Source organism: Anguilla rostrata, chromosome 5, assembly GCF_018555375.3.
Source record: "Anguilla rostrata isolate EN2019 chromosome 5, ASM1855537v3, whole genome shotgun sequence".
NCBI lineage: Eukaryota > Metazoa > Chordata > Actinopteri > Anguilliformes > Anguillidae > Anguilla > Anguilla rostrata.
In genome coordinates, this window is record NC_057937.1 from 63,383,951 (window position 1) to 63,404,804 (window position 20,854).

Here is a 20,854-nt window from a genome sequence, read left to right on the forward strand (position 1 = left end):
ATATCAAAACGGGGTCATCGAGGACGCCGATGAGTGGCTACTCTTCTCGGTGACATCTTAGCCGTATGAGCAAATTTTGTTATTCAACAAACACAGGATGACAATGTTTTAATCATCAATTTCTCAGCGCATTCGATTCTGAATGGCTTAATGCAGCATGTTCAAGATTTGGGCCAATCATAGCTAAACGCAATATATTGTATTGAATGTTCGTTGCATTCTGTCCAGTTTCGATGGCCTGTTCTGAATTGACCATTCTCAGAAGCCTAAAGGATGAACTCCATTGCTTCACGATTGCTATTGAAATAGCAAGCCTGCCCTTCTATGGGAGTTCAAATTCAAGAAGCGGCTGCTCCTTGGCTACAAAATATAGCGGCCTTGGCGAAGAAAAACGAAAATAAACTAGTTTTTTTGTTTCTAATATTTATTGTATTGTATATATTTGTATTGTTATAAGTAGAATACATTTTCATAATAAAAAGTCTTATAATATCTTTATAATATCTATATTATATTATACATATATATAAAATATAAGAAGGCAAAGAAAATAAGAGATTTAAAAGAGAGAAGGGTAGATATAAATTGTATATTCCATATTTATGTTAAATTATATTCAATTCTTTGCAGATTCTCAATGTTCTAATTGTTTTAGAATTTTTACTTTGTTTAAAAGATTTAAATAGTAAAGTCCAATTTAAACAAAGAGTACTCTCTTTTTCTTTAATCAATTTACGTTTATGAATAAAATACTTACCAAAAATCAAGAGAGGATTAATGAAAAATACATATTTTATTCAATTTTGTCATTATTTTAGTATCTTAGAGTAATGCATGCTTTCTACTATATTTCATCTTTGCACCAATAGTAAAACAAAAATAATGTTCAATATCTATCCAAAATGACATGGCATGAAAACAATAATTAAAAAAAAAAAGATCAATGTTCCCTCTCTGACAGAACACACAACATTCTTCTTATTACTTGGTTAAAGGATATAATAATAATTTTATAAGACACTTCACGAAATTCCATTTCCATGTTTTGTCATTCAGAATTAACAAACAACCTTGAATAAGGCATATTCGATTCCCTTTATAATCCTCTAATAAATGAATTTGTACATGTTTGATCTTTGATGCTTTTACCCTTGTGTATAATATTATAATTGAAGGAATCAACCCACACACGCCTTCTTGAAACATGCAAGAGCCTTGTAAGTCCGTCTGGTATTGCAAAAATATGGCAAATTCCAATGGCTTTCAACGGGAGTTGATTTTTGAGATATTATCCATGTCTGTAACTTCATTTTCCTTTCCAGAATTCCGTTATCATCAATATTTTTTTTAACTCGACATTCTTATTTTTCATATCTTTATTCCTCCAAATTAGACAGTTATGGGGTAAAGTTACGTTCATAGGAAAATAAACTAGTAGTATCGTTGTAACAGCCCGTAGGCTAAGCGACGCCGACATAGTTTGCTGGTCACGACTGTCTTAACTAATTTTTCCAAACTTCGAATGTTTTATGACCCAGAGGAAGATATACCATAGATTCACAAACACACATAGTCCGCGATCTCAAAGTGGATTTTTTTTAATTTTTAACAAGGATCATCAGCAGAAAGACATCGCTACAGAAACATACATGTACATAATAAAATAAAAAGGCCGGTATAAACATTCTACCTATGACAGCGCTACAAATGAATGGCTAGCCTATATAGGGGAATGAACGCACACAAACTTACACACACAGAGATGTCTGTTCATTTCTCTATTAACCCTTGCAATGCTGATAAATGTAGCTAGTCAGCGCAGTTAACTATGACTGTGGAAGTTTAAGAGCATCCCTGGGGCTGAGTCTCATCTTGGCTTTAACGTCAACAGCATCGTGAGTGTTCATCTCTCTGCAATAGCAAACTCGTAACAAAAGAAAGGTTGAATCTTGTGGCGACTTGTTATTCAAACAATGTCCTGAATACAGTGGAGGACGCTGTTTCGCGCAAATCTTTCAAATACAAAGGTCCATCATCACCACTGTCGCTAAATTACCTTAAAAAAACAACACTACGGCATCTCTGTGTATTTTTGTTGAGGATGTGAGTTCGGTCATAATTTATTTATAAACTACGTGGTGCGATTCCTGTCTTTAACATCGAGAACCAATGTCCATTCTGGAGGGGAGATAAGGTAAGAGATGGTCAAGGTGAGTGACTGAATTTCAAAGGAGAAAGAGAGAAATTACAGACAGATAGGCATGTCTCTCTCTCTCTTCTAATGGTGTATTACTCATTTCTCAATGAAATTATTGTTCTTGTAATCCAGGCAGGATGCAGGGGACTTCTGAATCCCTGCAATTAAGGTACAGAAATATAAGTTGTGTCAAGCGACTCAGGGGAAAAATGAAGAAAAATCTGAGTAAAAGAACATTCAAAATGGTTTTGGAACTGAATTACAGTTTGCAATTGGTCACATTTGAGGGTGCATTTCATATCACGTGAAGCAAAATTGTGAGCTCACAAGCAAGGTGAGATAACTGCATAAGCAACTGCTTTAATTGATCAATTATGGGCCCATTATGGGCCCCCAAAAAATACCACACCCTACATTCCCTTGCCTGTCCTGTTTCTATGGCACATTAAGGTATAGTTCATGTCACAGCGCTAGTTCTTTACCTGTCAGTTTCTATGGCACATTAAGGTATAGTTCATGTCACAGTGATAGTTCTTTACCTGTCAGTCTCTATGGCACATTAAGGTATAGTTCATGTCACAGCGCTAGTTCTTTACCTGTCCGTTTCTATGGCACATTAAGGTATATTTCATGTCACAGCGCTAGTTCTTTACCTGTCTGTTTCTATGACACATTAAGGTATAGTTCATGTCACAGCGCTATGGCACATTAAGGTATATTTCATGTCACAGCGCTAGTTCTTTACCTGCAGGTTTCTATGTGACGAAGCTGTACACCACAGAGACAAGGATGATGACCAGAATCACACAGCACACCATGATCATCATTTTCTTCTATAGAGGAGAAGGAGTGTGTGAGAGAGAAAGAGAAAGAGAAAGAGAAAGAGAGAGGGAGAGGGAGGGCAGACATAGAGCAGAATAGTGAGAATAAATAACAGAATTAGTCAGTAAAAGAGAAGGAAGAAACAGACTGTACACATGCTGGAAACAAAGAGAAATAAAAGTGGACAGGACTCAGAGAAGAGGATAAAGAGGGCCAATACATTTTAAATATTTTTTTCTTTTTTCTAAAATAAATAGAAACTGTTTTTTCCCAAGTTTCTCAGGCTAGTCTAGCCCCAGTCTCAAGCCCAAGAACAGTGCAGCACATACTGAACACTCTTCAGAGAGCCTGCACAAATCAGCAGAAGAAGAAAAGCAGAGGGCCTGACTGAAGTGTTAATAGGAAGAGAGAGAGGAGGAAAGTGCTGGAGGGTGCTGTGTGTGTATATTATGATGTGTGTGTGTGTGTATTATGATGTGTGTGTGTGTGTGTGTGTGTATGTGCAAGATGAGATGGAAGCCCATTAGTGTCACTGTTACATGAGGCTGGGTAGGGTAGTTCAGTGGTGGGGGATGGGGGGGGGGGGTCACCCGGTGCCACTCACCCGGCGAGCTTCTGCCTGGAACTTGACCGCTTTCTTTGTGTCAGCCACCGCCCGCTCCACAAAGCCCACTGATTGGTCCATATTGCTCTCGATCCTGTCAATCATGCCACCCTGGCAGGTGGAGGGGGGGACCAGGATGGAAATGAAGAGAGGACAAACAGGCAGGGAAGAGAGACCAAACAATGAGAGAGAGAGAGAGAGAGAGAGAGAGGAGGGAATAGCAGGAGGAGGGATTTATGGAGTGATGCAGAGGTTGTGTTACAGGGGGCCATGTGCACAGCACACAGACAAAACTTAAAAATAAATTCATGGCTTTCCTTTCTGACGCCACTTGCTAAGTTAAGTTATTTTTGTTGATCGCTGAACTATGTTTGTGAAGAAGGCAAAGAAGTTCAGACATCGCGTCAACAACAGAGTTTGGGCTCCATTCTTATTGAGATCAGTCAGCTCAGGAAATTAATAGAAATTCAATCAAGTAACAAAAAAATCCTCACTGAACATAACCAAATGTAAATGAATTTCCTGAACTTATAGAACTGAACTGACCCCATCCTTGGTTCCAGCTCAGATAGACAGAGCTTCAGACAGACAGAGCCACAGATGGGCATACAGACAGAGACAGACAGACAGACAGGCAGGCAGACAGACAGACTGACAGGCAGGCAGGCAGGAAGACAGACAGACAGACAGACAGGCAGGCAGGCAGGCAGGCAAGTAGACAGACAGACAGACAGGTGGGTGGGTACCTGGTTCTCCACCAGCATGGCGATGTCCACAAACATGTCATGCAGCTCCTTGATGCTGCTCTCCAGCCGCACAATGTCTTTGTGCCGAGCCTCGATCTCGCTCAGCGCCTGCTTGGAGATGCCCGAGTCCATGATCTGCAGGCAGGAAAGAGTTAATAGCAAAGCAGAGCTTCACATGCAAATACACACACACTCACACACACGCACACACACACTACACATACACACGCACACAGACACACGCACACACACACACACACTCACACACATGCACACACACACACGCACACACACACACACACACACACACACACACATACACACACATACACACATGCACACACACACACACACACACACTCACACACACACATGTATGCACGCACACGCACACACACACACACTCACACACATGCATGCATACACACACACACAAACGCAAACACATGCATGCATGGATACATGCACGCACACACGCTTGCGCACATATACATACACATACAAACACACACACACTCACCCTCACACACTGCTTTGTGAGAGTGTATTACCCCTGCAGTGAAAACTGCTGCATTTCCCCCTTCCAGCATTTCCTCCAGCTCTTCATCAGTTGTAGTTTTACCAGCTAGAGAGGAGAGAGGTTAGAGGGTTAATACAGCACTGACACATGCTTTATCACTCACAGTGCAGCACTGACACACACTTTAACTCTCCCTGTGCAGCTCGGACACATGCTTTAACACTGCCTCTGCAGCACTGACACACACTTAAACTCTCCCTGTGCAGCACTGACACATGCTTTAACACTGCCTCTGCACCACTGACACATGCTTTAACTCTCCCTATTCAGCACGGACACATGCTTTAACACTGCCTCTGCACCACTGACACATGCTTTAACTCTCCCTATTCAGCACGGACACATGCTTTAACTCTCCCTATTCAGCACGGACACATGCTTTAACTCTCCCTATTCAGCACTGACACATGCTTTAACACTGCCTCTGCAGCGCTGACACAAGCTTAAATACTCCCTGTTCAGCACTGACACACGCTTAAACACTCACAGTGCAGTACTGACACTTTCACATAATAATAATAATAATAATAAGAAGCATGTTATTAACCAAATCATGTGAAGAAAGGAATGAAAGTATTTTCTTCTGAATATTTGTGAAAGTAAAATTGTCTGTCTGCCGGTACGTTACTGGTGTGCAAGTATTTTAAAGAGTGTTGGACCCCCTAATCTCTGCCTCAGAGACTCACTGATCTCCAGCTGCCTCTGGATCCGGCCTTTGCTCCTCTCCCTGAAGTCCACCTGAGCCTCATTGTACTTGGTCATCACCTCCACAAACTTCCTGGACAGAACGGCATGCTGGGTGGATGAGAGGACAGCGAGGACAACATCATTGCCAAACAGCTCACATCTGCATCAGGCCAATCAGAGAGCAGACAAGCATGCACTGTCCACTGGAGTATGTCATTTTAGATACCACCTCGTATCAACCAAGTCAGGCTCACAGAAGTCAGGCTAACCCAAGTCAGGTTCACAGAAGTCAGGCTAACCCAAGTCAGGCTCACAGAAGTCAGGCTAACCCAAGTCAGGTTCACAGAAGTCAGGCTAACCCAAGTCAGGTTCACAAAAGTCAGGCTAACCCAAGTCAGGCTCACAGAGGTCAGGCTCGACCAAGTCAGGTTCACAGAAGTCAGGCTAACCCAAGTCAGGTTCACAGAAGTCAGGCTAACCCAAGTCAGGCTCACAGAGGTCAGGCTAACCCAAGTCAGGTTCACAGAAGTCAGGCTAACCCAAGTCAGGCTCACAGAGGTCAGGCTAACCCAACTCAGGTTCACACAGGCATGTGCTGGAAGAAGAAGGTTCATGTGCAGCCATGTCCTTCATTTACCTGAGATTTTCGGATACGCATGTCGGCCGACACTCTCTCCTCATTCGTCTCCAGATTTCGCTCGATACCTGCCACGCAAATAAGCGTGTTTACCGGACAAAGGGGACAGATGAAGTCTCCATTCAGCTTGAAACACACTGAAAGGTCTACACATTATATCTCTAACAGAGCTTAATAAGTGTGGGGTTTTCTTCTTGTTGCTAACATTACTGTTTCTAGCATAAATTCCCACCTATACCCGCCATAATGCACTGAATGACTGTACAATGACACTGTACATACATTACATTGAGTATATGCCAGTATAAATATACTGCATTTGTTTACTTATGTTTGTACTTTCTGTCTGTGAGATGTCCGAACGCCACACACACAGTAGCACTGCCCAGCAGAGTGTGTGTGGTCCACACACACTGGTCATTCAGATCATTCATAGCTACAGCAGTTATGTTCAGTGCAGAGCATCAACACCCTCAACTGACTTTTTAATTTGTTGCGAGCGTTGTTGGCCAGTTTTTTGATGTCGATGGTGACGGCTTCCAAGTCATCCTGCGTTTCTGAGGAGAAAGAGAGAGAGAAAGCGCAAGATAAGACACAAGAAGAAAGAAGACGGACGTAATATGGTTCAGACAGAGGAAAAGTGTGTGCGTGTGTGTATTTGAGTGTGTGTAACGGGTGTAGCTTGGCTAGTTCACCAGTAAGCACAGTAAGGTGCAATATAGTGAAGTTTTTGCAGCATGCTACCGTGACAACACTCTTTGGCGTTGCCCTTGGGTCGGGGAAATTTTGCCCTTAGCAGACTGGTATCACATTTGTCTTTGGATCCTTTGGGCGAGTAAGAGGCCTGGGTTCATATGTACATACTCTGATCTGACGTTGGGGCTGAGAGAATGACAGAGTAGAGCTTCTTGACTTCAGCTACATTCTCATCTATCTTGTCGATGCTCGTCCTGATCTCTTCAATCTGAACCAGAGAGGCAGAATGTAAGTTAAGCAAACTGACGACAGACACGTACAAACCATCTGACACATATAGAGTAGAACAAACCATCTGACGCATACAAAGCAGAACAAACCATCTGACACATACAGAGTAGAACAAACCATCTGACGCATACAGTGCTGTACAGATGCACACATAAAGCAACAATATAATGCAGCACAGCCCCAAAATGCCAAGTTCAGACTCTTACCTGGGAGAAGAACTCATCCATAAATGCAGCGTTGTCTATGGCAACCTCGACTTCGTCCGCATCATCCGTGTCACACGTCTGTGAAGAGGCAGAGAAAGTGCATGTGGTCAGCAGCACACGCTCACAACACGCCATACGTATGTCTCAGTCACACGGCAGAGCCCAGCTCTACTGCAGGGCTTTCTCAGGGGTCTCCTGGGACTTTTAGAATGTAAACTATCAGAGTGTATTATGAGCAAAATGTTTTTTTACTGAAGACAGACACTGTGCTAAAAACTGTGGTAAGCCTTGAGGGGGAACATTGGGGTACATAGAGGCACACGGGGGCACACATTTATTAGGCGTGCAATACAAAACTTTACCATACAATTAATGTCAATAATAATCAAAGCTATAGAGCTTTTTGTAACCCTATACAGCCCTCGACAGTGCTCTGATTCAATGGCGGTGGGCATTGTCAGATTGACAGTGTTGTGGCCCAATAACATTGGGGGGGGGTATCAGGGGTGGCCAATCATATTGCAGGGGGGGGGGCCTTTAGCCATGATTCCTGAACCTACAGCCCCACCAGCACCACGAAGGGCTCGCTGAGCCAGCCCTAGAACATTCCACAGGGATGCAGAAACATTTGAAAGGTAGGCTGTGTTATGAGGCCTGGCCTTCACAGAGACACTGCCACAGTTGCTTCTGGAACCTTCCCTCCTCCCTCTCTGATGTAATAGCCGCACGATGCCCTCCTGCCCCCGTGTGTTCACATCTCGCAGTGCGTGCTGTAGGCGGTGCAGCTCCCAGGCCCTGTGACATGCGCTAATGGCGGTGGAAGCGCTGTGGGGGATTAGCAGAGCCCTGCTGCAGGCCTGCAGGATTAGCATACGCCATCCTCACGGATTCCACAGGCCCCGGAACACACATCCTCAGCTCTGCGTCTTAATGCTGAAAGCCCTGTCCCCCAAACACCAGAACCAAAAACATCCTCATTTAGCGCATGTTCCCCCAAACACCAGAACCAAAAACATCCTCATTTAGTGCATGTTCCCCCAAACACCAGAACCAAAAACATCCTGATTTAGCGCATGTTCCCCCAAACACCAGACCCAAAAACATCCTCATTTAGTGCATGTTCTCCCAAACACTGCAGCCAAAAACATCCCCATTTAGTGCATCTTCAGAAAAGTCCTTAAAGGGCACGTCTAGGTACAATGCTAGTGTCCAATGGACACACTAACTGGCACCTCCAGTAGTTAAGAAGCAGAGAGGGCGGGCGCAAAGCTGGAGTTGAGTATCTGGTGACTATAATGAATCCGTAAGGCGGGGCCTGTCTGAATTTAGTGCATGCTGTCACTCATGGCCAGTGGGTACTGACTGTCTCCTACCCACGGCCCTCCTGTTCTCAATCCGAGGGCAGCCAATGGGAATCTCCTCAGGCATATATCCCTATCCGGCTCTGTGTCTGTCTCAGTGTAGAGTTCAAATGTGCTTTATTTGCATGAGAAGAGAAACTAAAGCATTGAAATTCACAGATGACATTACCAGCCATTATACACATGAGCAAAATTATACACACGCACAGACACACACACACATTCACTCTCCCTCTCTCTCACACACACACCCACACATGCACACGTGCACACACACACACACACACATACTCTCCCTCTCTCTCACACACACGCACACGTGCACACTCACACACACACACACACAAACACACACACACTCTCCCTCTGTCACACACGCACACGTGCACACTCACACACACACATGCACATGTGCACACACACACACACACACTCACTCTCCCTCTCTCTCACACACACACGCACACATGCACACGTGCACACACACACACAAACACACATACTCTCCCTCTCTCTCACACACACGCACACGTGCACACTCACACACACACAAACACACACACACTCTCCCTCTCTCTCACACTCACACACTAACACACTCTCCCTCTGTCACACACGCACACGTGCACACTCACACACACACACATGCACATGTGCACACACACACACACACTCTCCCTCTCTCTCTCTCACACACACACGCACGCGCGCACACTCACACACACACACACACAAACACACACTCTCTCTCTCTCTCTCACACACACATACACTCACACAGTCGAGTGTGAACTATCACCTACAAAGACATATCTGTCAACATTCATGAGGAATTCCAATCAGAAGGTGAACGTCCGATACCATCTCCATGAGAAAAGGATCTTACTGAGGAGGAGGACGAGCAAATGTTATAGTTTATGTTTACAGAGGTTCTGTGTTTAGTCACCCAGCTAGCTGGATAAATAGCATATTTTTATCAACATAAGCTATTATAACCATTTCTACATTTTTTGTAAAAGTAATCAACATGCCTTTAAAATAATTGGAATATTAGAGGGAAAACAAACAGAGAGGTGAGCTAAGCATCGCAATAAAGGAAAACCAGCGTCTGCGTCTGTTAGCGAACGAGAAGGACCCAGCCAGGGAGAGCAGATAGAGCATGCAGCCTTTTTTATTGCTTTTTTACTTTTTTGGTCAGGACAGGTGTTTGTTTATTGGTACAGAGCGGCCACGATTGCTGGATCAGGGTTTATCTGTCTGAAAAGTTCCAGTCATCATGCAGAGGAATCCAGTACCGTGTAGAGACTTTTAATTGTCATGGAAAATGTGCTAATTCGCACTGAGAGAGTTCGAGTAAATCATTTTAATAACAGACTTCATTAATATATATCTCTTTTCTCAATGGAAAAATCCTTCACGGTGAAGGGGGGAAACTCATGTAAATGATCACTAATGCGTAGCCCCCACCTGGGTGATGCACAGAACAGTCACTACACAATTACTTAAGAGGGGGAAGAGTGCCCCCTGCCACCACCAACACTGCCAGCAGGAACATTTTCCCAGGCGGTCTCCCAGCAGCAAGGTACATTATGCTAAGGCTGCTGAAAGTTGTCATGAAGAAGGTTCCAGTTATCATAGGGAGGGCTCCAGTTGTCTTGGAGATGGTTTCTGTCCAAACTGATTAAGACACGGCTAAGTGTACAATGTGTCCGCTTCTGTCTTTTCTCCTCTCTCAAGAGGAGCCACTACCTGCACATTATCTGAGCCCAACAACCGCTTTCCAGCTAAGGCATGACAACGTGCTCACAATGCTGCTGCCATGTAATGGTAATGCTGTAACATTTACAAAACATTACAGCAACATTGTGAGAACATTTTGTGTGGGTTTTAGCAGGAGATGTCAGACAGTCCAAAAAGACAGCATGTCAATTGGCAAAAGTAAGACATTAAACCCCTGGTCAGTTTATAATATATATGGACACACATCCAAGTCTGTTCTTCCTGATTCACTAATAGCAGTCTAGTACTCCCCCCCTGCACCATTTACTGATTCACATGAACCAAGCTGTGGTCTGTGCACCATTTACTGATTCATATGAAGAAATCTGTGGTCTGTGCACCATTTACTGATTCACATGAACCAATCTGTGGTCTGTGCACCATTTACTGATTCACATGAACCAATCTGTGGTCTGTGCACCATTTACTGATGCATATGAAGAAATCTGTGGTCTGTGCACCATTTACTGATTCACATGAACCAATATGTGGTCTGTGCACCATTTACTGATTCACATGAACCAATCTGTGGTCTGTGCACCATTTACTGATGCATATGAAGAAATCTGTGGTCTGACAACCATTTACTGATTCACATGAACCAATATGTGGTCTGTGCACCATTTAATGATTCACATGAACCAATCTGTGGTCTGTGCACCATTTACTGATTCACATGAACCAATCTGTGGTCTGTGCACCATTTACTGATTCACATGAACCAATCTGTGGTCTGTGCACCATTTACTGATTCACATGAACCAATCTGTGGTCTGTGCACCATTTACTGATTCACATGAACCAATCTGTGGTCTGTGCACCATTTACTGATTCACATGAACCAATATGTGGTCTGTGCACCATTTACTGATTCACATGAACCAATCTGTGGTCTGTGCACCATTTACTGATTCACATGAACCAATCTGTGGTCTGTGCACCATTTACTGATTCACATGAACCAATCTGTGGTTTGTACACCATTTACTGATTCATATGAACCAATCTGTGCTCTGTACACCATTTACTGACTTATATGAATCTATGCCCTGTGCCGTACTGCTAAGAAGAAGGGCCCAATTGACCCATTGAATACTCTCAGACTCTCTGGAGCACCATGGCCTGCACAGGTGTCCTTCCTGATTGGTCGGATGTGCGATTGCCCGTGAGGGGACTGTGTTTTTGGTGACAAACGCTGGGATGCTGACTCCATCTCACCACAGTAATATCAGCGGACTGCTGATTTCATCCTGCTAAGCCAATGCTGCAGCTACAGGAAATGAACTTTCAAACATATTTATGTAATGCAGAACACAACAGGCACAATACTCACAGCAAGATACAGTCAATGTGCACACACAGATGCACGCACACACACATGCACACACGCACACACACACACAAACACACTGCACACATGCCCAAGCACACACACACACACTGCGTGCAAACACACACACACACTGCACATATGCACAAGCACACGCACTCATCGAACCCGCGCACAGGCATGCATGCAGACACACAGACAGTTGGTCCACTGTCTACTGGGTGGATGTCTGCTCAGAAATTATACACTGAAAACACAGCTATACGTTGTGATTATTATGGACAGGACAAGGCAGGATGTGACCTACTGAACACTGCAAATGGAATTTGCGTTATAATAAAAAAAAAAAATAAAAATAAACAGCAAAACCCATCACACTGACTGAGGATAAATGAGTGACCATATGCCCCTGGGATAAAAAAGAATAAGAAGGAAAAAACAATCCTCCTCTTTCCCCTTTCCACTAATCGCCGCCAGCCCGTACCCCTCCCCCTCATGTGGGCATCCCTCCGCGCGCCCCGACCCCCCTCCCTCGCGCTTCATTCATGGAACAGCTGACTGTCGCGCACTGATTCCTGCAGCGGTGGCATGTGTAAGGACACTCATAAGAAAAGGGGCATGGAGACCAAGAGCGAGACGGGACCAGCAGTGTGACGTTTACACCAACGGCCTGAACGGCACCCGCACGCATTCCGTGTCCCCCATTCCCTCGCGTGACATTAGAATTATACACTTGACAGTTTTCAGTCACCCTCCATTTGCATGCAGCTTCCACGATCACTGACCAATTCACACCGAGCTGTCCAGTGACGTAAAAATAACAGATCCACGGTTTCATTTTCGAGAATGTGCTCCTTTATAGGCTATCGCACAGTTTAATCTTAGTAGTCAATTCACCTGGCACTAACGTTGTAATACAACAACGAAACAATATACCTTCAAAATAGCAATTCAATTTGAAATAAAGATGTATTCCTTCCTAAATTTCGACTTATTCAAACTTGAATGGGATTTTTGGGGTGTTTGAAACAAGTGCGTGTAACACGTACTCACTCTGCTCCCAGACTAATTAATAATCACACGGTTGATTCAGCTCTGCATTCTGCGATGCAGACGAATTATTTTAAGTGTGACTTGTCACTTCAATAATTAGATAATTCATACTGACATTTTCCACAGACACGTCTGACACACCGAAGAGACAGGATAAATCCGACATGGAAATCTTAATATTCCCATCTGTCAGGTTTTCCATCAATAATTGTAATTACTTGAATATGCGACAACAGGTGTTAACTTACCGCTTTGAGTTGCTCCAAACGGTCTTTCATCTTGGAAACTTTAAGAACACTGTGCGGGTCTGAAAATATGAAATGCTATATCCTAACGTAAAACAGATTGGACACTCTGGCCCAAGACTACGCAGTGGCGATTTTCAAAAGTCGAGTATAATAACTTTTTGAACACTCTCTTAACGAGACATTTGTAATTATTTGTAATTAAAATAATAATTAAAGATGATATACTGCTTTCCAATGCAGTGCCAATGCAATATGGCTGCTGGGTTTCAAACCCGTAGTTTTACTAAGCCTATCCTCTCAAGGGGGATTAAAACAACAGTTGTGTACAGTGCGGTTAATCTCTCCGTCCCTCTTTCTCCCTCCCTGTGTAATCATATTGTAAAAGCGCACTTGCCGCTATTCACGCATGCTCCGTACGTGTCTCCTTCCGTCCTTAAAGTACTGGCTAGTCTATATTATGTCACGCCCCCATCAGTCAAAACCTGTCTTTGGCCGACCGTTTGACCGACGAAAGGCGTGTTCTGTATAAAGAAAACGTAGCCTCAGTTTCCGCTGGCTTGTCATTCACTGCTGCCTTCTCACCTGTAATTTTATTTCTACTCATATTCTTTAGAAAAATGCAATCCTCAATTATTCGACATTTTGGTATTTAATTGAACACAGTCAGGCCTATGTATAACACCGCAAAATATTTTTTCACATAATTTTCTAATTATGTGAGGCTTAGTCCTGTTTCTGGGTTACAGTTACATTAATTGGCTTATGCAGAAATAAACATAAACATCTCCAACCGAAATAATTATCACGTGAGACTTAAGTTTAAGACTTGGGAGCATCAATTAGTACTACTCAGGAACATAATTATAGAAAATGAGTCAAATGAGCAGGTAGAACTCAACCTGTACTAACTGTAGCAACAAATATTGTGAATTAAAATGGAACACTAGCTCAATATTGGGGGACAGTGTATCTAGCTGGAGATTACACAGGCTCACCATATACTGAACTCCTGTCCTCTCTGCTCTTTAAACACAGGGGTTTCTGATGTGGCTTTACACTAGGCTACAGAACACCCACAGTGAGCAAAGAATCTACCAACATTGCCCTTAATGTCCACTCACAGATACATGCAAGTGTTTACATGTCACAAAAGCAGTTTGGCAAGTTAATTTTGGCAATCGCTGAATCGCACCAGAGTGTGTCTTTCCATAGAAGGTTGAATCCAGGTCAGTGTGTCTCTTTCTGGTTTTCATACTGTTCAGAAAGACTCAAGACAAACTAAAGCAGCTTACTGTACATCAGTACATATACAGTCTTCTTTAACACTATTTTACATTGCAGTACAGAGCCCAGTTTAATTGAGCAACAGAATTTAACATCCATGTGCATCTATTGCATGGGTGGGAAATTCCATTCTCAGAGGTCTGGGTGTGTACATGTTTTTGTTGCTACCAATTAACCTAGTTCAATTAACTAATTCGGTGAATACACCAACATTGTGTTAAATCTTAGATTAGTACAATATTTCATAAAAGGAGACAAGAAAAGTCTTCTACTGATATTGACAAGTCAAGCAAGAAATGTAGCTAAAATGTCACTGAATAAATAACTATGGCTGATTAAATAATTAAGAGTCCAGGTTGGTATGAAACCCAGTAATAGATCAAGATTAACTTGCCAACCTCTGATCTAATGTAGGTTTCATTTCCAATTCATAGGCAAAATAAATTTATAAAAATTAAAAAGCTTCAGTGAAATTGATTCTCGAGTTCCTCTGTCAATCTTCTCAGACCGTCCAGTGCATAGGTCCAAAACACTGGTCCAGAATGGGGATAAAGCCAAAAGCACACAGCTATGGTTTTTGCTCCCCTCTAGTGGCGAGAAATATCAGTTGTTTACGTATCACGTTAAAATGCATGACAATGTATTGTTTGAAGAAAAAGTTTGTCCTTCACGTTCATGGTTCTTATAATTACATATAATACATTTTGAAAAAATGTTTAGTCTTACTAATTTAGTTAAAGATCTAAAAGTTGACAATTCCATAGTCGATCAGCAAGCTGTGTGAAGTAGCCTACCCTGCAACGTACACCAGTAGCTAGGCCTAGCAATCGTGTTTGTGTGGTAGTCATTTGCAATCGCGTATCTATATAATTTCGAACAGTGTAGCCAGCAAAATTAAGTTAGCAAATAATGGTACGTTAGTTAATTCGTTTTTAAAGTTCATTCTGGTATTGAATACTTTTGTTTGTCTGAGTAATGTCGAATTACTAGGCTTAGCTGATGTACAGTACGACAGCACATTGGATTGCACGTTAGAACCTTACCGGACAACAAATCTCCTTAGCAACGTCTGAGGGTTAGCTGTACGTTCAGATAATAAAGATGTGGAACAGACCATGTTTTGTTTTTATTTTATAATGCATTGTTAACATTGTGTATGATATCAAAGGAGGACACCAAACCGGAAGAAACGTCGTTGACACGCTTCAGTGCAGATTATAGTGGAGTAAAAGTAACGGTAGGCCGCTATCAAGGTAGTTCACTGACAGGTAGCCTAGCTACCACAGCTAGCAAACGGTAGCTAATTGCCTCGGTTCATTCAGTTAACTTTCTCATGCTGAAAATCTTAGCCAATTTAAGATAATGTTGATTTAGCAATTAATAAGTGTTTACATCTTATAAGAAAACGTGTGACATTTGCTCATGGTCTCATTGACCTCCTTGTCCAAGTGAAAGTCATTTCCAGACAGAGCGATCAGAAACGTCTCTGATCGCTCAGAATGATAAACCCATAAGTATCTGACTAAATTTATAATGCATGGATTGAGATTTATTACGTTCCCATTGCCTTTGGTCCATGCTGGATTTGCAGGTTTGGTCCAACTTAACCACTTTGAGATAGAGGAATAGCCTATATTACACTAGACTTAGTCTAAGAATTTTTCAGCTTTTGTTTTTGAAGCAGACCACATCGTTCCCTGAGATTTGCACTCGGCTTCGTTGCTCTTAAAGTAGCCCAAGTGTGGAATGCTGTTCCCCAAAAGATCAGAGAAATACAATCCATTTAGATAAAAAAATATATATATGTAAAAATAAAAACCACACAGTAACCACATTGTACTATTGCTTCTACATTTGCAGGCTATATCATTCAGCTTTGGCTTTATTTATATCTCAGTTGTGGTTTCTTTCTGTCTTTCTGTGTAATATATATATATACACGCATGTTAACAGCGACACTTTTGTGTTGTAGGAAACGCATTCCAGCATGGAATCTGAGCTGCCTGCAGACATGAACACCTGGACCAGGGACAATGTGAGGGACTGGCTGTTGCGTGACCTGGTGCTTAGTGAGACCACCGCTGAGATTCTCTATCAAGCAGAGTACCGGGGGGACATGCTGCCGCTGCTCGATGAAGCCAGCCTCCGAGAACTGGGTGTCAGTCACGGGCCAGCGAGACTGATAATGAAGCGGATCGAGAGCTTCGGCGCAGAGCCGCAAAAAGATTCCGTGACGCTGAGGGACCGAGCCGAAAAGTGCCTGCCGTACCCATTCAACTGCTTCCACGACGGCTGCAGGTACATCCTGAACCGCCAACTGCTGGTGCCTGAAACGGGGCCCTTGAACCTGATAGAGCCCTGCCACGAGTTCAAAGCTCTTCGGGGCGGGACGCACAGAGAGAGACTGATAAAATTCACGGAGGAGACGGTGCGCTTTGGGGCGGCGTGCCTGAACACCCGCTCCAATGGGACCATTCACTTTGGGGTGCTTGACAACCCCCATGGAAAGATTGTTGGAGTGACAGCAGGAAGCAAGGGTGAATTAAATCCGAATAAGGCCTGTCTTAAGGAAAACCCGGAGGACAGCTACATCAGAGCATGGGATGCTTTTGGGAAGTACTTTGATCCTGAGCTCAGGCATGCAGCGATGAAATGCATCAAAGCCCCTCGGCTTGTTGAGGTTTTGAATCCCAGCTGCAATGAGGACAACACGTTCGTTATCGAGGTCGACATTGAGCCCAGATACACCTGGTCCCAAGAGGATCTTTTCTACACTCACGAAACTTACACAAACAAAAAGACCAGGAAATATAACGCTGACAAGCTCCACCTTTACATTCGTCAAGGATCCAGCACATTCGATCTGTTGGCAGAGAAGACAGACAGAAGCATTCCGAGGCACAGCACTTACTGTGCCAAAACCATTAAAGAAATTGCAGAACTGAGAAAGAAAGCTGAGAAAGAACACAACAGACGTATTCAGAACAGCGTTCAGGGCTTACAGCTGAAAGAGGCCATCACTAATGGGAGCAATTCACTGGACAAATCTAATTTTGAATGGTACATTCTTGTGACCAACAGGTCTCACCCTGTACAACTGGAATCAGTTCAGTTCCTGTCCAAGCTGGAACTGTTTGCCGTCCTTGACTTTGATCCTGAGTCCAAATCTGAGGGGCTTCACCACTTCTTCCAGGAACACAGAAAGACTAACTCACACTTCCCTGAGGACTACACAGCCTTCGATGCTGCAGATGAAGCAGTTCGTAAATTGGAACTGTCCAAGGTTGTCAGTTGGGTTTTATGCAATGGCTCCACGGCAGATCATGTGGCGGCTCCTGTCCCTGTGGCTTGGCGCAAGGAGAAGGGTGCCGCGGTTCGTGGTACCATCTCCTTCTTGTGCCGGAGGGACGTCATGCCCAGAGGGAGGTTCCTAGTGGTGTTCTTGCTTCTGTCAAGAGTAGATGACCAAATGGACCCGCTTTTGGAGGCGTTCAGTGCGTTCTACCAGGAGCTGAGAGGGACAGAGTCGATGCTGTTTATCTGCAACAGCGAGTCCACATTCACTTCCTGGAAGGACCTGATTGACGCAAAGTTCAGCGAAGAGATCAGAGAAAGATGTATTTTCAAGTTGAGCCTCGCAGAAGTGAACGGGACAGTTTTAAGCTTGACACACAGCTCTGAGCGGTTTTTACCGTGCCAGAATGCTGCAGCGGTAGTTTTCAGCAGAAAGGATGAGGAAGACATGCATGCTTTGAGTGTCTTGTGTATAAATCAGTGTGAAGGGCAACAAGTGAACAAAGATGATGTGCAGAGGAGCTTCTACAGAGGTGGGAAGGCAACATGGTGGAATTTCCAGCTGTCAGACAAGTCTGTTGTGAAGAGAGATAAGCACGAGTACATCAAGAAAGCAATAAGCCTGAAAACCTCACAACCAAAGAATGAAGCTTGTGTGACCTTTGACCTCCTTCACCATCCAGGCTGTGGGGGAACAACCCTTGCGATGCATGCCTTGTGGTCCCTTAAAAAGGAATTCCGATGCGCAGTTCTGAAGGACAAAACGGTGGGCTACCAGGAGGTTGCACGGCAGATTATTGCTTTGCTTAAATATGGAATGAAGGAAAACTCTGTTGGGAGTTGTCTTCCTGTCTTACTCATGATTGATGATTTTGACATGGAAAATAAATTGTCCTTGCAGGACTCAGTCAGGGAAAAATTTAAGCTTGAAGATCTGGCTAACGGAGACACTTTGGTAGTCCTTCTTAACTGCATGAGGTCCCCCACACAACCAAAACCATCAACAGGCAGCACGGACTCTCTTTTCCTCAGTAACAAGCTGTCTGCCAAAGAAAAGGAGCTGTTTGAACAACGGCTCAAAGAAATTGAGTCAGATCAAAAGGAGGTGGAGACATTCTATGGCTTTATGATAGTGAAACACAGTTTTGATCCAGAATATGTCGTACGTGTGGTCAAGAACAACCTGCAGAACTTCAACTTCTTTGGGCAGAAGGAAGCAAAGCTGTTTGGAGTGCTAGCCCTTCTTCAGGTTTTTGCCCAGGGTGGCTCTCTCTCTGTGTCCCTCTGTGAGAAATTCCTGGGCCTGGAAGGTCTGCCACGAAGCAGGTACCTGAGAGTGGAAGAAGAGTTTGGCCAGTTTTCAAAACTTGTGATTCGCTGCGTGGTGGAAGAAGGGGAGAAATACCAAGCTGTACGTGTGATTCACCACAGTGTGTCTGAGGCAAGCCTGCCGGAACTGATGCACTCCCATGGTGTCAGTAAGAGGGACATCATCCATCTGCTGTTACATGAAGACACCTTCTATGACCGCATACAAGGGAAAAAGAAACTAGAGGAAGACATAGTGGGCATGCTCTGTTCAAGGAAATTTGACCAAAACGAAAGCAGCAGCAGGTTCTCACCACTCATGGAGATCTTGATGAAGGAAACCCCAGGGACTGTGGAGGACTTGCTGACTAAGGCCTCAGAGAGATTTGAGAGCAGTGCCTTCGTTTTTCAACTTCGAGCACTGTTCTACATCGAGCGGAAGAACAGCTCTGAAGCACTGAAATGGGCCAAAACTGCAAAAAAGAAGGATAAGACAAACGTTGCCATCGCTGACACTTTAGCTCAAGCCTATAAATGTGAATTGCTAGCCAGTCTTGATCTCGCGACCTCACAAAATGCAGCCACAGAGAACTTTGGGGAACGTACAAAACTGGCATGTTGTTCTCTCTCTGAGTTCAGAATAGCTCAGAGCCTGTTAAAAAAGGAGCCAATTGGGTGTAAACATAACCTCGCCAGCAGCATGATGTCCACCACCTCCTGTTTCCTTGGAGAGATAAGCGTCTGTGACATCATACTCAGTTTAGTGCAGAAGATTCCACTGTTTGAGCAAGAAGATGGAAGGAAAAACCTGATTAGGTACCTTTCTGGTGACATCACAGTGGAGGAGCTCCAGGCCAACAGCGAACAGCATTCCGGTTATCTTGCTACACTCAAAGAGCAGGACGAGCACCTTCACAATCTGAAAGTGGCTATGAAGGAGAAAATAGATTTTTTGGAGTGTTATATGTTCAACTTTTCACTGCCATGGCAGTTCAAGATGCAAGCTGAGGTGGAAAGCTGTTTCAGGACGTACTGTGAGGTGTTTTGCAGGCCGTGCTCGGGTATGGAGGTACAGAGTGAACAGGTACAGGTGGAAGAGAAAAGAAAAACCTTGGAGAAGATGAAGGGAGACACATACAGTGGGATTTTGGCATACCTGAATGATAAGCACGGATACACAGATATGGAGACTATCGTGCAGGGCTACCAGTTAATTTTGAAAAACACAGATGGATGTTTGAGGGATGAATTGCACCTAATCTTGGCGAGTATCGTTCTCCACTGCCTAAGTCCACACTCAAGACACAGTGATGCAAGGCAGAAGGAAGAGAAGCTGAAGTCGGATTTGGAGAAAGCGATGAAGAAAAGCACCAGAGCCCCAGCGGAGGATTATGAGGAAAAGGTTTTACTGCACTTCCTGGCCACGCTTCTCTGTTGGGACGACATGGAGATCCTGGACCGAGTGGAAGCCACAGATGAGCAGCTTCCGGACCGCTTCAAAATCCTGGGCCACTCGCCGACTCCCGTGCCTCACTTCTACCTGGGAAGGCAGCCCGGGCTCTGGGGGCTACTGAGCAGAGAGGAGGCAGAGAGGCACCTGGGCTACAATATGGAGGAGCGCCCCCTCCTGGTCTTCAGTGGCATAACGATGGAAAACAGGATCCTGTGTGATGACGGCAGATATGTAGCGGTCACTGCTGCTGACAGCAGGAAGCTGGATGCGCACTCCAG

The 20,854-nt window shown here is 44.0% G+C and overlaps 2 protein-coding genes across 3 annotated transcripts; one reads left to right on the top strand and one right to left on the bottom strand.

The window, feature by feature from the left end:
- Positions 1-1,582: 1,582 nt before the first annotated feature.
- On the bottom strand, positions 1,583-13,600 carry stx3a (syntaxin 3a). 2 transcript variants are annotated; one of them, XM_064337773.1, is made up of 11 exons: positions 13,238-13,597; positions 7,467-7,544; positions 7,138-7,237; positions 6,756-6,830; positions 6,274-6,341; positions 5,636-5,744; positions 4,921-4,994; positions 4,370-4,504; positions 3,624-3,734; positions 2,943-3,030; positions 1,583-2,355 (listed from the first exon to the last, which is right to left on the bottom strand). In XM_064337773.1, exons 1-10 carry the CDS (start codon positions 13,265-13,267, stop codon positions 2,953-2,955), a joined length of 858 nt encoding a protein of 285 aa, XP_064193843.1. In that variant the 5' UTR covers positions 13,268-13,597; the 3' UTR covers positions 1,583-2,355; positions 2,943-2,952. The 2 variants fall into 2 exon arrangements, with proteins under 2 accessions (XP_064193843.1, XP_064193844.1); XM_064337774.1 differs by lacking the exon at positions 2,943-3,030 and having other exon boundaries at positions 13,238-13,600.
- A 2,898-nt stretch (positions 13,601-16,498) lies between these two features.
- On the top strand, positions 16,499-18,301 carry LOC135256193 (sterile alpha motif domain-containing protein 9-like). Its single transcript, XM_064338035.1, has 2 exons — positions 16,499-18,138; positions 18,297-18,301. Exons 1-2 carry the CDS (start codon positions 16,509-16,511, stop codon positions 18,299-18,301), a joined length of 1,635 nt encoding a protein of 544 aa, XP_064194105.1. The 5' UTR covers positions 16,499-16,508.
- Positions 18,302-20,854: the final 2,553 nt, after the last annotated feature.

What these genes read in the sequence shown, in the direction of transcription:
- stx3a (XM_064337773.1), bottom strand. Translation starts at nt 13,267, where the DNA reads ATGAAAGACCGTTTGGAGCAACTCAAAGCG. An exon ending in AGCCCCAACGTCAGATCAGA is followed by an intron (nt 6,831 to 7,137) that starts GTATGTACATAT and finishes CTTTCTCCTCAG; the next exon opens with AAACGCAGGATGACTTGGAA. An exon ending in CCAGAGGCAGCTGGAGATCA is followed by an intron (nt 4,995 to 5,635) that starts GTGAGTCTCTGA and finishes TCTCCTCTCTAG; the next exon opens with CTGGTAAAACTACAACTGAT.
- LOC135256193 (XM_064338035.1), top strand. Translation starts at nt 16,509, where the DNA reads ATGGAATCTGAGCTGCCTGCAGACATGAACACCTGGACCAGGGACAAT.